This window comes from Synchiropus splendidus, chromosome 11, assembly GCF_027744825.2.
Source record: "Synchiropus splendidus isolate RoL2022-P1 chromosome 11, RoL_Sspl_1.0, whole genome shotgun sequence".
NCBI lineage: Eukaryota > Metazoa > Chordata > Actinopteri > Syngnathiformes > Callionymidae > Synchiropus > Synchiropus splendidus.
The window spans coordinates 19,079,403-19,095,721 of record NC_071344.1 but is presented as its reverse complement, the minus strand read 5'-3'; the positions used below and the strand labels follow the sequence as shown (position 1 = coordinate 19,095,721).

The window sequence follows — 16,319 nt, the reverse complement described above, 5'->3', positions numbered from 1 at the left end:
CATCCATCCTGGAGCCTGATGGATCAGCGTAATGGCCGCTTGTCCGGGTCTGCCCGCCGACAGCATCAAGAGCAGTGTGATGGGACGCTGCGTGATGATGACGAGCGCCTGACATTTCCTCGGCGTGAAAACAACAACAATAATGGAATGTTTCTGCTCCTCGCCGGCCCTGGCAGACAAAGACTGACAAATGCCGCCTGGTTTCTCCGGGTTCCTCTGTAATTGGAGTCCCAGAAGGAACGCCAGCGCGCTGCCTTGTTATGCGGCCGAGCCGGAACCCGCCGTCGCCGGTGAAAATGCAATCTCGCTGAATAAATGGACTGATTTAGCCGTCCGGCACACCTGATGGAGGTTTCTCACGTAACCTGGCATCCTCATTACCGGCAGAATTGTCAGCAGGAAAACAGAGTTGGACGGAGGAAGGTCGGCGTCCCACACTAGCGGGAAGATAGAAACGACTCCGTGAAACCTCTCCGTTTATGATTCAATCTGACCGCAGAGTTGCTGCCGGCGCGGCTGCTCCGGTGAGATGACGGAAGCCGCACTTCCTCTCTCAGCCAGCTCACGTCTCAACCCAGCGACAGCAGCTCTGTGTTCCACAGCTTCTCAGCATGAATGGGCTCAGAGGAACCGTGGCTCATCTGAGGAGTTACCCAGCTCTGCTCAGGGACATCAGACAGTAAAGACCCGTGAGCTGCTCCTCTGACTCTGACTCTCTGTCACAATGAATCCACCCTTGTTTGCAGTTGAGTTTCGATCTACTTGCCAGGGGGCGTTGTATATGTGCCACTTGATGCTTCTCCAAACTCTAGTGTTCAGTGGTGACAATAGGCTTTGTCACTGAAGCAGTGTGTGCCATCCTCACACGATAATCTTGTGTAATCTGAGCTGCCTCTGTTTATTCACCCTGGATTTGAGTCAACCCTGCTTCATGACTAGCAACACTTCTGGAATCTCAATGCAGCGTCAGCTGAATGGGTCCAGGGCGGCTCCAGCAGGCCCCTGGATTAACTCAGATTAACACCCATCATCTTAGTTTTCATCCTTCGCCAGTCCTTCTCTTCTTCCCCGGGATAATCTCCCTCCCTGTCACCGTCCTCTAACGCGGCTGCGTGACACTCACTCATCTCCATTATCTGCTTCAGATGAGACGTTGATCAGGTGTGTCGGATGGCACCTGCTCGCTCGCTGCTGCCAGCACTTGCCGCGGTAAATAATGGATTCATGTTGAGATGACTGGACGCTCAGGAATGTTTCCCGCCGCATCATAATGACCGTACCAGAGACAGCAGAGTCACCTCTGATGCGTTCACTGCTGCTGCTGCTGACTGACTGAGAACACACTTTAACAGAGCGTGGAAACTTAGCCGTCATATTCAGATGAGTCTCAGTCGCTCGTATCGCACGGTGTCTCTGGGAATCGTCGAGTCAGCAGCATGTCATCATCGGAAGCTACTGAGAGAGTGTGGTCGTGGCGTCCGCGGTTGCCACCAGAGGATCAGAATGGAGAAATAGCATGGAAAAAGGCCACTTTTTGTGAGCTAGCATTGTTAGCATTGATCGCCAGCACACTCATGGAGTGTTTCCAAATAAAGTTTTTCCAAATAAAGAACATTTTTAGGTGGCGATCCAGTGTAGTGTAATATCAGCTCTGACGGCCGCTAACTGTTAGCATCGCTAGCGGTCAAATGATAGACGCAGACTCTTAATATCCAAATGAAAATCACTGCAGTGCGAGATGGAACACCCACCTTCTTTTGAAGCGGAGCAGGTTTGAGGGTGACCCGGGTCCCTGGAGCCCCACCTGCTGCTCTCCTCCTCCCTGGTGTCACTCACTGTGTCTGACAAGCGCAGGGTGAAGGCGCCACACAAACCGCCCTCAGTATCTACCAGCTCAACTCCCTCCGGCCTCCACTCCAGAGCAAACATGTTTTGTTGCCGGGCAGCTATGTTTGCTTCCCCTTAATCTCCATCACCTGCTTCTTTCAGACGCCCGCTGTTAATATATTCATCTGCATGCATGGCGGCGATTCCTCGGCGACAACACGTTTGAATAATTCAGCGCTGCAAACATCATGTGCTAAATTGTATCTTAATTGCAGCCTTCGTTCGGCCGGAGCGGAGCTCAGACCGAGGAGGAGGTGGAGGTCCTCACCATCTGAGGCTCAGGAGCGCTGAGGAGAGGCATGTTGGAGAAATGTTTAGTTGGAGATGATGATGAGCTGACGACAATAGCAGCGACTCATGTCTCAGTCGTGACGAACGGTGTCAGGTGCGGGATGGTCATGTGACGCAGTGTACCCTGAGTGAGGGGCTGCAGAAACAAGCATCGGCAGGGAACAGTGTGGAAGGCTGGAGCCTGTGGTGCCCACGCAGCCGGACACTCAGTCAAGATGAGGTCAGCCACAGAATGCAGAGCCGGCAGTTCAGCCCGGAGCAGGTAACAAGGAGGCGGCCGCTTCTATTCAGGCCGGACCTGCTGAGCACTATCGGGTCAGCAGGTCACAGAGCGTGTCAGACGGAGGCGAGTCAGACGCCTGTGTCGCTGACTGGAGCTCAGAGGTCAGAAGTTTTCCCAGCAGCAGCGTCATTCCTCCTGACTTTGTTTAACCGAACGAAATGCAGCAATTTGAATTCCTCTCAGCTCAGCTGCCCTGAAGCTGACGGCTACATTGACACTCAGTGGTGCCCGTGAAGGACGTCTGGAGTGGACTGAACCATCGGAGGTCTCTTGTGTGAGCAGAGCCAGAGTTAACCTGCGTCGGATTCTCTTCTGCTGTTTACGCCTGCTTGAGAGAATCGCAGCGTGAGGATATGAAGAGTCAATTTGATTGACAGCTGGTTCAGACTCCCAGCGGGGGAGGGGCTGTGGTTCAAGAGAAGAAAAAGAGGCGCAGCAAATTCTGTTTTCTCAGAGTCCTTTGATGTGTTTTGTTATTTCGAAAATACCTGTTTGGTTGTTTTGCAGTAAACGAAGAGTGTTGTCTCGCTGAAGAGTTTGTGTCCTCACTTTTACCATCCTGCTGTGAGTCTTTAAAGACGCAGCTCGACACGACAGGAATCTTCAGTCCCAGCGCAGCCCCGTCCCCGGAGACGACTCCACTTTTCTGCTTTCAAAGGTTTTAGCTGGTAGAGGAGGTGAAGCTACAAGGTTGGGATCATGACTCTGGTGCTACACCAGCTTGAAACTGGAGGTGTGTTTGAGGAGCACTCCAGGCTGGTGGGGGTTTCTGCTGGAACCTTTTGACCTCCAAACAATGTCAGGCAGGAAGACAACAGGTGTCCTGAAACCACCTGGGTCACGCCGGCGTCAGCGGCTCAGCTCATGCTGTTTAAATCGAAGGTGTGGGATCATAACGGACAGGTCTTCACTGTGATTTCATTAGAGACTCATTTGTAATTAACTTTTGTCGCCCGTGTTTAACGAGCATCGACCTCATGAGTCGATCCTTTGATGGATGCAGGCGACGCGCCGAGACTCAGGAATGCAGCAGCAGATTTGGGCTCTCAGTGGCTCGTGTCACGTGATGGAAGCAGCGCCACGTTTGCTTCATTGCTCAACAGCCTTTAATGAATGAGACTCTGCTGCGGCGTCCACCCGGAGAGCCGCGGCTGGCGCCCGCCGCTCTAACCACGGAAGACAACGGGACGTGGTCCCGCCAATGCCAGTGTGTGTCTGCCTCACGCACGCTTCTCCTGTGGTGCTCCGGAGTCGTCTGATAAGAGCTGAGTTATTACAGAGATGTCTCTGGCGAGCTCTTTATTCGACCTCCAGGCTTCTGCAGTCGCTGGATAAATAACATTCTGAAACAAACAGGCGCCTCCTGTTGTGTTTGGACCTGGAAGCTCAATTGTTGTAGCTCCGATCTGCAGATCCTCGGCAGAGATTTGATTCTGTTCGTCGCCCACGTCGACGCTGCCTTCCAGAGCCTGAAATTAAACACAAGTCATTTGCTGCTGGGAGAACTTGCTGAAGATGGTCTTGAGCTGGATTTCCTCAGACAACAAGCACACCCGGGATGATCCTCCCTGGAGCAACCCACAGGTGCAAGTGCCGGCCAGGACCCACCTGTGGCTGTGGGAAGGTCATGCTGTGTCAGAGGTTTCCTTTTACGATGGACTGATGGAGAGCAGCTCACAGTAGAGCGGATGGAAAAAGAAACACAAGGTGGCTGTCAGAAAACCCTCCATTGACCTTTGTTTTAACCTCATGAAGGTCTCCCCTGGTGGCCATTATGTGGTGGCTTGAGGAGAGTGGAAACATCTGGAGATGGATGCCGAATATGCGCATGCTCGTTCACCTGCAGCCAGAGTTGAGGGTGAAATCCTGTCGTCCGCTGGAGCGTGAAGGCCGAACGACCGACAGCGTATCAATGATTCACAAACTCGGCAGAGAAAAGCTCTTAAGCCTCAAATAGATGCTTCATGAAATGTTCAGCAGTTGTTTTTTCGGCCCGAGAGGAAGTGTGGCTGCCATGCAGTGGTGAGGGGGAGGGGTGAGGCTGCTTTCATGCGAGATCCAGGTCCGGTTGGCTGGCCGCCGGGCCGCGTCACGCCTCTGCTGTCAGCACTCACTGCGCCTATGTGGGGGCGCTCTTGTGTTCAGAGTGATGGCGTTGTGTGTTCTGAAAAAGAAGACCTCGTCCACCTCCGGAGGGGAAACGTCTGCGTATATTGGCCATCCGGAGTCCGACAGCCCCTGCTGCCGGTCCCCACAAGAACCATTAGTACCAATACTGTGTTGAGCCAGAGTTTGAGTCTGTAGTGTGAGAGCCACCTGACGCGGGACCTGAACGGGGCTGTCCTCTGCAGACGGAGATGGTCCAACACTGGTCTTCAGGCTGAAAAAGTCGCAGCCCGACCTCCACTCCTCTCCAAGTCTCCGCTGAGACAGGGCTGCTGTCACCTTCACCTTGGTCAGTTGTCCCTCAGCCCAACCTACTGGACATCCCACTTTCAACTCCATTTGTCTCAGAGAGTGGACATGACCTGGTCCTCGTGGGTCAGCGCTGACACACAGGCTATGACCCTCCACCCGAGGGTGGAGCTCCTGCTGGACGCAGTAGTTGATATGTCAGACTGATGACACACAGTTCGGGAGGGGCACAGAAACAGAGGCTCCGTCCTCGGAGTCTCCGGGACGCTCATGTAGCGGCGTGTCAGCTCTGTTTACGTGCCGTGTGGCGTTTGAGACTTCTCCTTGAGATGTTTATTTAGATCTCCTTGTTGTGGGTCTAGCGCGGCCCGGTTTAATTCGCAGCGAGCTAGAAACCCCTGACTGTTGTTTACCGCGCTGCCGTCCCTGAGGAGAGCCAGCTGATGGAAAACATCCAGCGCTTTGAGTTCAGGAAGAACGGAGGGGGGATTCAGCCTGTGTTTCTGAGAGGAACAAGCTTCAAAACACGAGTCTCGCTGCAGAAGTGGGTGTTTGAGCGAGCGAACATCAAACTCCAGTTTGTAATGTAGTCTGATTAACGACAAGAACAGCTTTGCGTCCGCCATTTCTGCCACTTCACTCCTGGTTCTACACAAACACTTCACACAGCCGACACGTCAGGACCACCGTGGTCCCAGTCTCTCCTGGACGACTAAGTCGAGCCTCAGTCTGGTCACCTCAGCTGAGACTCGCTGAGGAGACCCCTCCTCCTTCACATTGAACTTGACCTGATTCATGCTCTTTCTCTCTGTAGGCTCTGGAATGTCTCTCAACACCATCTCTTCTCTTCTGTCGTGCAGAACCTCTGGATCATGGCAGCTCCACGAGCCCGTGCGAGCACATGTACTGTGGCCTGGGCCGACACTGCGTGGTCCACCATGAGACGGGTCAGGGTCTGTGCCAGTGCCTGGACTTCTGCAAGCCGCACTACAAACCTGTGTGCGGTTCTGATGGGAAGCTGTACCAGAACCACTGCGAACTGCACCGGGCCTCCTGCCTGCGCCGACACCAGATCACTATCCTGCACAGCCAGGAGTGTTTCTATGAAGGTGAGCCTGGCTACAGTGATGGTGGTGATGATGGTGATTGCCTCCGAGTGTTGACGTCCGTCCGTCGGCAGGATAAACAGAGCAGCGGTTGCCATGGTGACAGAGACTTGTTAGTGAAGGCTCTTGTTCATCTGGAAGTCAAACAAGTGGGCGGAGGAGCTGAGTTCACTTCCCACTCTTGTTTGAACCAAATCACCGATCGCTTCGCACAGGAGTTGAACCTGCAACCCCTCGAGCTTCCTGCCTCCTGTTTTCTCCTTCCATCCTGCTCTTCACCTGCAGACTGAGGTGTCGACCTCAGGTGTCCAGTGCGGTGGGTCACTGACGTGAACAACAAGAGTCGCCAGGTCGTCTGCTCCTCTGAGCTGAATCTCAACTTTCTACTGGCTGGAGCTGCAACTAGGCATCCCTGCTCTGTGATTGGTTGGTTGGCAGCAGCAGCCTCCCAGAGGAGAGACAACTGGAACTGAAGATGGAGAAACAAGGATTGTTGCAGGGACGTGAGTGAAATGTGTCTTCAGTCGTGGCAGCGCTAACTGTGACTCTCGCCGTTCCGTCTCTTAGATGGAAGTGGAATTGGAAATATCCCGAGTTGACTTGCTGATAGCCGCCGAGCTGAACGTGAGCAGCGAGGGAAAGATCCCCACCATTAGGGGCCCGCTGAGTTGCCTCTCATTAGCTGGAGTGTGTTTTGAAGAAAGGCTCCAGGAGAAGCAGCAGCAGGGCGGCGGTGGTCAGCCGAGTGTGAGGCGCGCAGATGCCTCATCCATCTTTGTGACACTTGGTTTATGGCTCGGCGTTCTGAATTTAAACAGCGTGTGGCTGCAGATTACAATCGCTTTGATTAATACGACGGACAGAAGGAAGCGCTAGCGCCGCCACAGATGACGAGTCGCTGATGTGTACGGCGAGTCATTACTGGAGACGCCATCAACTGCAACTTGTTAAAGCACATTTGTTAGTTCCTGTTACTGCCTCTGAGGAGAAGCTGGTTTTGCCACGAGCGGTGGAGCAGCTTGACACTTGGGGTAGAGCTGTTGGGTAACCCGAGAGACAGGGCGTTCCTGGGGACCATCTCAGGCTTGAGATGACCAGGAGGATGGAAACCTGACTGGTCCAAGTCAGAGAGAAACATATTCTATCAGACTTGCTGAAAGAAATAGGTTTGCGACAGAGCTGTTTACACTCCTGGGTGTTTGAAGGAGGGGAAGACTTGAGGACTTGATGGGAGGGTGGAGAGGCTTTTCTCTGCTGACCACTCAAGCTATCAGGAAAGTTCTGGAAGCTTCTTGGTTTGTTTCCCATGAGAAGACTGAGGTGTGAAAACGTCTTTCCTGAAGACTTGCTATATTTAGAATGATGTGGGACAGACAGGCTTCGTCTTGGAGGAAGAAGCTGGTGCACAGATGTTGCGTGGCTCAGGCGCCGCTCCTGCGCCCTACACTAGGGGGCGCCATGGTGTGAGCCGTTGTCCGCTCACTGACAGCGTGAGCTTCGTTGGCAACTGGATGTAATCGATTCTGGTCCCTGCTGCTTCCAGAAACGGCGCCGAAGAACGAAGTCCATCTCATTAGCGTCTGCGGCCCTCGCGAGTCTCCCGCTGATCCACTATGATGGGAAATTAAGTGAAGGCGCAAAAGCTTGTCCAATCTCCGGAGGCGAAACCATCTCTGGAGCGAGCGCCAGCCACGAGCGAGGACAATTAGGCCCAGGGTCTGGGGGCGTCCTGTAAATCCAGTTATCTGCAGATGATACAGTGAGAGACGTTTGGCAGCCGCCGAGGCGGCCGTGACCAATCCCTGGATGCTTTATTTATGCTGCTGCTGCTGCAGCTGCTGCTGTGTTTGTGAGCGGAGCTGCCTTTCATTTCCAAATGCCAACGACCGACAGGATTTCAGTCTCCTCACCAGGATCAACATCCTTCTGTGCTGCTCTTCTCCTCCATGGTTCAGACAGTGATCTGGGTTCTCAGCTCACCCCTGGTTTCCTCCAGTACAACACCCGCCTCATCACAAACTTGAAACTCAAGTGTGGCTCTGAGTCGCCCCTGTCATCCTGCCCTGGCTTCGCTTCATGCGATGAGCAGCGTCACTTCTGGTTGGTTGTTGCTAGAGGAACAAGCCACTGGCTACAGCATCGGATCTGAACCCTTTTGATCTCAGGGCCCACCTTTCAAGTAGGCCCGGGGTCTGATTCATGACTCTTGATTTCATTTGTGATCAACAACTAACAACAAACCAAAACCTTGTGAAATGACATGAAAGCATGTGATCATCGCAAAGATGATCACATTTTAATTTGTCATTGAAAAGTCCAACCAGCAGCCGAACCAGGTGCAAGTCATCTTCATCAAATTTACTAAAGAAAAAAAGGAAAAAAAATACACTTGATGCAAACTGTTGAGAAAACTGGAACATGGAATCTAATTCTGAATAAAATAAATATAATAAAAGTATGTCTAAATATAATAAAACAAAATAATATGTTTTCTTTAATCTCAAAACAAGACATGAGTAAATTTAAGTATGACCACAAAATTTTCAAAACATCTTCAACAGGTGCTTTCATGAACAGTTTTTTCTGTTGGGGGCAGCATCATCACTTGCATTATCTTTTTTTTTTTTTTCATTTTGCCATTCAGTCAATTCAGTGACACACTACTGCCACCATATGTGTCTGATGTATTAAAACTGAGCATCTCACAGCCTAGAGGTCTAAAACAAAAAATATTTTAGCGGCCCTCTAGGATGCGCTCGCGGCCCAACCATGGACCCCGGCCCTATGGTTGAGAATCCCAGGTCTACAGGAAACAGTGACGGCGCTACAGTGCTAGCTTTAGTGTTGTTCTTGAGTGTGTAGTGTGTCAGGACCACGCCACCGCGGGCTCTCAGCTCAGACACAGAGACGCCTTCACGTTCCTCGGTAGATAAAGGTCCAGCCTGCTGTCTCCTCTGGATGAGGTCCAAAGGTTTGAGCAGCTGCAGTGATCAGAGCCGTGAACACAGTCGCGTGGCTGAAGCTTATGAACGTCATCAGCCGGGAGGAAAAACCTCAGACTCTAAAAAGCAGACGTCGTTTCTCCCTATCAGCAGCCGCGCCTCAGTAATTAGCCGGGCTCTCTGAAGGTGCTGGTGTTTTTGTTGTTCGTGTCTCGGCGCTCTCCTCCGGCTCTGCCAAGAAAAACACACACCATGGCTCTGCATCCCTGAAGACCTTCTAGCTTAGCGACGGCCCCACCTGGAGACGCTCCTGAGGGACTGTGAAAAGGCCGTCTGATCCTCCCGCGCTTTCCCCCACTAATGATGCTGGAGAGCCATTAGTGCTGCAACCTCTGCTCTGGCCCGGTCCAGAACATGAGCCTCATTAAAACCTGGCCCCGCAGGTTGTTAAGTTTGCCTGAAGTTCCGTCACTTCACGCCTGTAACTGACAGTGTTCCGGTGGGATTCAATCCCAGCTCGTCCTGGCTCTTTACTCCACTGGACTCAGCTGGGACCTGAGTGGGCCGGAGAGGAGGGGCGGCTGACATGACGGTCACCATGACAACGCCCCCACATGCACTCGGGTGACTGAGGCGAGTGAACGATACTGAGCTACTGACCACTGCGTTCAGATGGGTGGAGCCAACGCAGCGAAGGTCAGGCTTGTAACAAGGCTGCTGTGATGTCAGAGCTCCACACTGCTGCAGTTTCACTGACGTCACATCCGTAGATGTCCTTCCTTCATTCAAACCTCTGAAGCAAACGGAGTTTAGCCACTCAAAACATGTTTCAGACATCCTTTTCAAAACATTTCCCCAGCCTCTCCTTCTAAACCTAAACATCCAAAACACATGGCTAACCTGAACCAAGACTCTAAACCAAACTGAAACCCAGTTACAATGACCCAGTTATTTTGAAGTCTTCATCCTCAAATTGAGGTTTGGACCTGTGGGGACCAGCAAAAGGTCCCCACAAAGTCATAAGGTCCCCACAAGGATAGTGTTTTGTGAAGAATTGGTCACCACGAGGCAGTATGAACAGGCCCAAAAACACACACACAGTGCAGCTCTCAAACACATAGCTCAGCTGAACCAGGACTCTGAACTGAACTTGCAGTCTTCATCCTCTAATTCTGGGGTCCTGCAAAAGGTCCCTATAAGGATTGGGCCTCACTAGGACAGATAAGCCTAAACACACACGCACGTCAAATCTCTGCGTCTCTCCGAGTCCTTGTTCTCACGGACCCAACAGAACCTTCTGGCCTGTGCTTGTTTACCACCCACTCGCCTTCAGACTCCTCCGCCGAGTCAAAGCTTCATTACGAGTCGGTAACCAGCAATTATTCAATCATTGTCAAGCACAGGGCGCAGCTCCCCGTCACGCTCATGACAGGTCAGCCATTGAAAACTGTGGCGGTTCTGCCCCCTGTGGTCAGAGAGAGGGTGAAGTGGTCAGCCCCGCCCCGTGTTCATGGGCTCCTCCTGCAAGAGTTGGCCTTCATGACAATTCAGTGACATCACTTCAGATCTGGGACATGCAAATAGTTTTACTCAGTTGACTCAGATGACAATGGCATATCATTATGACCCCCTGCTATGTTGTTTTGTTAAAGGGTCCCTGGCTGGTTCTGGAATGACAAACTAACCGTCTGTGTGTGGGCATCTTTTGCCATACTTGAGAGTACCAAGTCTTGACAAGCCTCCTTCTTGTGAGGATATTTTGCTTTGTGAGGACATTTTGGCCTCTCCTCACAAGGTTTAGAAGGGTCAAATGTCAAAGTAAGTTTATTGTCATTGGGTTTCAGTTTGGCTCAGAGTCCTGGTACAGGTTATCCATGTGTTTTGGAGGGTTAGGTTTAGAGGGAGAGGCTGGGGAAAGGGTTATGGCAATCAGAGGTCCTGACAAAAATAGCAAAACAAACTGCGTGTGAAGGTGTGGGTGTTTGTGTGTTGCGTGGGAGACACTGGAAGGTGTCACTGTGTGTTTGGATAGTGTTCTGTGAGGTTGTAAATCACTTTGACGTAGCCACGGTGCTACAGTTAGCACATTAGCACCTAGGGGCTTGCTGCGTACTGCTCTGGCTGCTTCCACCCCATGAAACCCACAAGTCTTGGCTTTGCATGTGACTACACAGGTAACATCCGACTTACGACCGGGATCGGTTCCGACCAATCGGTCGTAAGTCGAATGGCATTCAAAATAGCCGACGTGTGGGTTATAGGTTCTACTGTAGTGGCAGATGGCTGTGTGAGAATGAGATGCTGGGATACTGTGCTGCCGTAACTGTCGTACGCGATGCTGGGCTGCTACATGCTGCGGCGCCAGACATTGAATAAAAAAAAAAAAGCATCTGTGTTACTTGTACTGTATGTTTGACTGAGGCTAAGCGCTTCATCTGTCACAGCCTCGACAGCTAGTGACAGGTACTGACCACTGCAGCCGAGGAACCCAGTGGGTGGTGATGCTACTGTATTTGGGTCTGCGTGGTCCAGCAGGAGCCTGGCTGCCGTGGTCTGATTCCGCTGCTTCAGTCCCTCACTTGGTGGTGAAGCCTTCAGCTGCGGCTCTGAAGCGTCGGTGTGGTTGGAGTGGGAGTGTTGGAGAAGCAGCTGGTCCTCCACGCTGACCTGGACCTTCTCTTCCTTCTCCTCCTCCTCAGAGCTCCAAATGAAGTTGCCTGAGTGCAGAGGAATGTTTACGGTTCTCTGCCCCCTCCTGTCTGTGCAAGATGATCCGGCCCTGACGCTGGGTCGATGACTCTGTGGGCAGCAGATCCATACGAGCCGGTCATGGTGCTGGATGACGAGTGCTCGACTGACCCCACAGAGGGATCTGCAGCTGCACTGAAGGTGACCCATCAGAGGTCTGGAGTTGTGGTTCTGGTGTCCCCTCTCTGTGGGACATCAGAACCAACCAGTTGATCTTGTGATGTTGCTACTCATCACTCAGACAATCCAGGAGGCTCTTCATCAGAGATGGGAAGAAGGTCCAGAGCAGGAGTTGCAGAAGATCCTGACCTCCACAGGAGCTGAGCAACAATTGCGTTGCTGGAAAACATGAGGCTCACTGAACCACCACATTATGAAGAAGAAACCTGTTCCTCCTCTCATGTCAGTTTTTCCATTCGTCTTACGACGCGTGACACCAAGCCGTCGTCATGGAAACGCTCGCCGACTCTTTTATGTGCATCTGACGGTGCAATTATTGATCATGCTGCTGGAGCATGGAAAAACAATCCGCCTCTCCAAATATAGACTTTTGGTGGCGTGCCGTGCTGCGGGTCAGCAGAGGCAGCGCCGCAGTGATCAGCAGTGGAGGTCAGAAGTTGGAGCTGGAGAGTCTGTGGTGTGAGACCCTCCGGTCGGTGCTCCTGCTTCGTCCTGGTTTTTCTCCCGTTTCCAGTTTGTTTTCCACTCACTCACACAGCCGTCCAGAATGTCAGCAACTAGACCGCGATCAAGAGAAACCTCGACCACAAAGCCCAAAAAAGGAAAATAAATAAAAAAGTAAAAGACTTAGACTTGAAAAACTGAAAACAGCTGCAAAGAGATTTTTTTTTATTCAACAGAAAAGCCTTTATAAAAATTGAACACAACTTGAGCTGCAGCATATTGCTGCAAGAAAAATGAGAAAATACATTTGACTTCCAGAAATGATTCTTAAGAATCCATGATGTCAGAAGAAACACCTTCACTTTTCTGCTGACTGATAAAATGATGGACGGTGATGTGAAAACTGAGCAGCCCAAACAGTTGGTCAGACAAGTCAGGCAAGAAAAGTTCAACTTCCCTGGAGGAAAACAAATGAAAGGAGCCGTGATGGCGCGAAGTCTGAGACCTCAGCAGAATGACGTCAGCACGGATGGAGTCACTGAATGTTTGGAGCTGGACTGAGCTCCAGAACAGACATCAGCTAAGACCTCCTCCACTCTTCTCTTCTTCTGTGTTTCTTCTGTACTCGTCCTCCCTGTCGTCCGGGAGTTTGCGGTTCTGAACCTCGGTGTTCAGCAGCGCACTCGTGGTCACATGATTGGACCTCTGCCGTCAGGTTTGAGCTGCGGCTCAGATGAAGTCCAGCGCTACTTCTCGCTCCTCAGATTGCAGTGGCTGACCTCTGCTTTGGTCAGCCTTCGTGTCCGGACCTGGGGCCCAGCGGAGCGGGGGAGGGGCGGCACAGATGGGACAGTAACATGGTTTCTGCTGAACAACGTCTTTCTCCTCATGAATAAAAGAGTGTTGCGGTGGGAGCACAGATGGAGCGGAGGATGAAGTGGGGTCACCGCGGTCGTCGGCTCCCGCCTGAGTAGGCTTCACGTGTGTTACAGGACCTTCAGCCCGGAGTTCTGTTTCTTCCATCAGGCCCGAGTCGCAACACGCAACAGCAGAATTAAATGTTCCTTCCACCGCATTCCATCTAATATTTACAACCTGAAGTCAGCGAGGAGGAGGTCCTAACTCGGGGCGCCTGAAAACTGTCATGGTCCCGGCACAGCTGACCGCTCCTCTCTGAGTCATCCTCTCCATCACTGGTTCTCCTCTCCTGGAGACACCTGAGTAAAGACATCACTGGAATCTGCAGCTAGTTAATGACTCTGGTGTGTGTGTGTGCGCGCGCAAGTGCACGGTGGTGACCCTGACCTTCACGTCTTCGGGGTTCACCAGCAGCCATTAATCTTTTATTCAATCTGCCATTTGTGTCCGAGGCTTCTGCAGCAGCCTCCGACCTCCCTGGTGCGGAACTCTGCTCCAAGGCTGGTACTCAACTGGACACTTTCATTTATTCATTTGTCCAGATGCAGCTGCGACGAGAGCCCGGGATTTTTATTGTCTTTCAAACGTAGGTCTGTCCCGGGGTGTCCTCCCAGTTCTACTCCTCCTAACCCTGCCTCTCCTCGGTCTGCTCTGTGGGTCCGCGGCTTCTTCTGGGGTCAAAATGTGGTGATAATGTTTTTCTGTTTGCGGTGGTCCGGTTCTGAAGTGTGGACCAGACCAGACTCACTCTGCAGGTACTGACTGATCCGTTTCTTCTCAGATGACGACTGCAGGCTGAGCGACTACACCTTGCTGAAGACCAAGATCCTGGATCGCCACAGCAGACACATGTGGACCGGCAGCTCGGGTACCCCAGACAACAGCATAGAGGCCCGGCGGCAGCTGGTGGACCTGGTGTTTGAGCGCTTTGACGCTGATGGCGACAGGGAGGTGGACATCAGCGAGCTGTCGCAGGTGAGTGGCGCTGGTGTCAGACATGGCGTCGATGGTCTGAGGTCAAAATCCGGTCATGGAAAAGGACAAGAAACAACCAAGAGGATGTTTAGTCCTCAACAAAACCTCCATACCTGAGCCTCCCTCTCCTCTGAACATGGAGCAGCTGGAGGAGGTCCCTTTCAAAGGCACTCGCACATGAAGGAAGGCTTCTGACTCATGGTGAGGTTATTCAATGATGGGCTCAGAGGTCAGCTTTGGTTGGTCCCAGCTGCTGCAGTGGAGAGGTAGAAAGGTCACATGGTCGAGCCGCGGGGGTCCATCTTGAGGAGGTAGATGAGTCTGGACCTTCAAAAACTTGATTGTCTCCCCCTCCTCCTTCCGCGTACCGTCATAGCTCCTGGCGAGTCTTTAGAAAAGCAATATGGGTCAACTGAACCAGTGGGAGGCCGGGTCCAGCCTCTGACCGGAGCCACTTAGAGGGAGGACAGTGAAGGGAGCCACCCTGAGGAGCCGGAACCGTGTGTGCATGGCGAATGAGCGCCGGCGCCACCTGAGGTCTGATTTAATACAGAAACTATTTGAATAATTGAGCGCGTAAGCAGCCTGAGGCGCTTTTCATATCCACTTACGATCCTTCTGACAGTTTCCTGCTGCTCCACCCTGCAGGGGTCACCTCGCCGGCGCCCCCTGTGCCTCATGGGGCGTCTTCTTCAGACTCATTTTAATGTTTAATATTATCGAGGGTCGCGCTCGCTGGTGAAATCTTGACATCTTTTAGCACTCTCTGATAGCATTAGCATATTCCTTCACATGCTGGTGAGAAATGGCTTCTGCCAGACAAACATGGCCACTGTCTATATGATGATGAACACCACTGCAGAGCTGCCAGCAGGAAAGAGCTTGCAGGTTTGTAGTTGAAGAAGTCTGAGTAGAAGTACGTGCCACTACTTTGAAGAGCCCTGGGTTCAAGCGGTGGCCCCAGATTAACACGACAGGAGTGAGACCGAACCTGCCTGACACGGGGAGAACGCTCCCCTGTCGCCATCCATCGGGCTCCAGCAGTATTGATCAGAAACTTTATTAAACCTGCTTCAAACTTCGTCTGCGTCGTCCCTCGGAGCGCCACCCTGCTAAAGCCCCGGTGACTGTGATCGATGAGAATCTGGACACGTCTCATCGTCGCCCCTCATCAGAGCGCTGACAGCTGACGCGCCGTGATGGATGTGTCAGGCTCGGCTCGGCTGCCGGGTCAGGACGCCTCTCCGTGTGGGCTCGTCTCCAGACCTCGCTGGGTTCTCCAGGAACTCGAGGCGTTTTCTGCTAGACAGTTACTGACACTAGTGTTTATCACCGACAATGAAGAGCCATAACATTATGACCGGCTGCTCACAGAGCTTGTGTGGAATGAAGTAACTACATTCAGCGACGAGTATTGAATATTGAGTTGGCGGACTCGTGTCTTCCCTCAGGAACCTCTCGTTCCTCTCGTTGCATTGAGTCCCATGGATAAAGTCTGGTCTCTCCCCTCAGGTCATCAAACAGGATGGCCTGACGAAGGAGGGCCCCGAGTGCACCCTCTTCGACCTGCTCAAGTTCAACGACGTGGACCACGACAAGCGACTGACCAGACACGAGTTCTACAAGGCTTTTGGTGAGTGTCGGTGGAGCTTTTCACCAGCTGATGACTTGACTTCAAAAGCTGTAGATGGTCTGGTCTGAAATGAGGGGGCGTGATGGTGAAAGTCACAAGCGCTGAAGTTGGCGTCAGGTTTCGGACGTCAGATTGTGAACATTGCTGCTAACTCAAACACAACGAGTGTGCGGTGGAGAAGCCTGGCGGTGGCTGACGCAGACGGCTAACTGCGAGGGAACGTTTCTGATCAACAGCAGGAGCGTGGAGGTGACGGCACCGCGGGCGCCTTCATATTGCCTGCAGTCGGACCTTGAACACCTCATCAGCTGCAGGCAGCACCTGAAGTCTGTAATCTCCTGCAGACGGAGGCAGCGGGGCTCACGGTCAGACGCCGCGGGCAAAGTCTTCCAGCTCCTGGTCGACATCATGACAGCGTCGATCGAGTCGATATGGAAGCCTGTGCTGGTGAGCTCTGCAGCACTGAGCCGACTATATTCCATCCATGATTATTAATG

The 16,319-nt window shown here is 52.3% G+C and overlaps 1 protein-coding gene across 2 annotated transcripts in view; it reads left to right on the top strand.

Annotated features, from left to right (window-relative positions):
- The window catches only part of fstl5 (follistatin-like 5), a 60,219-nt gene that overhangs the window by 18,901 nt on the left and 24,999 nt on the right, over positions 1-16,319 (top strand). For both annotated transcript variants that reach the window (XM_053878616.1, XM_053878614.1), the window contains exons 4-6: positions 5,737-5,985; positions 13,996-14,189; positions 15,702-15,822. In XM_053878616.1, the coding sequence (XP_053734591.1) occupies positions 5,737-5,985; positions 13,996-14,189; positions 15,702-15,822 (564 nt within the window). The remainder of the gene's footprint in view (positions 1-5,736; positions 5,986-13,995; positions 14,190-15,701; positions 15,823-16,319) is intronic.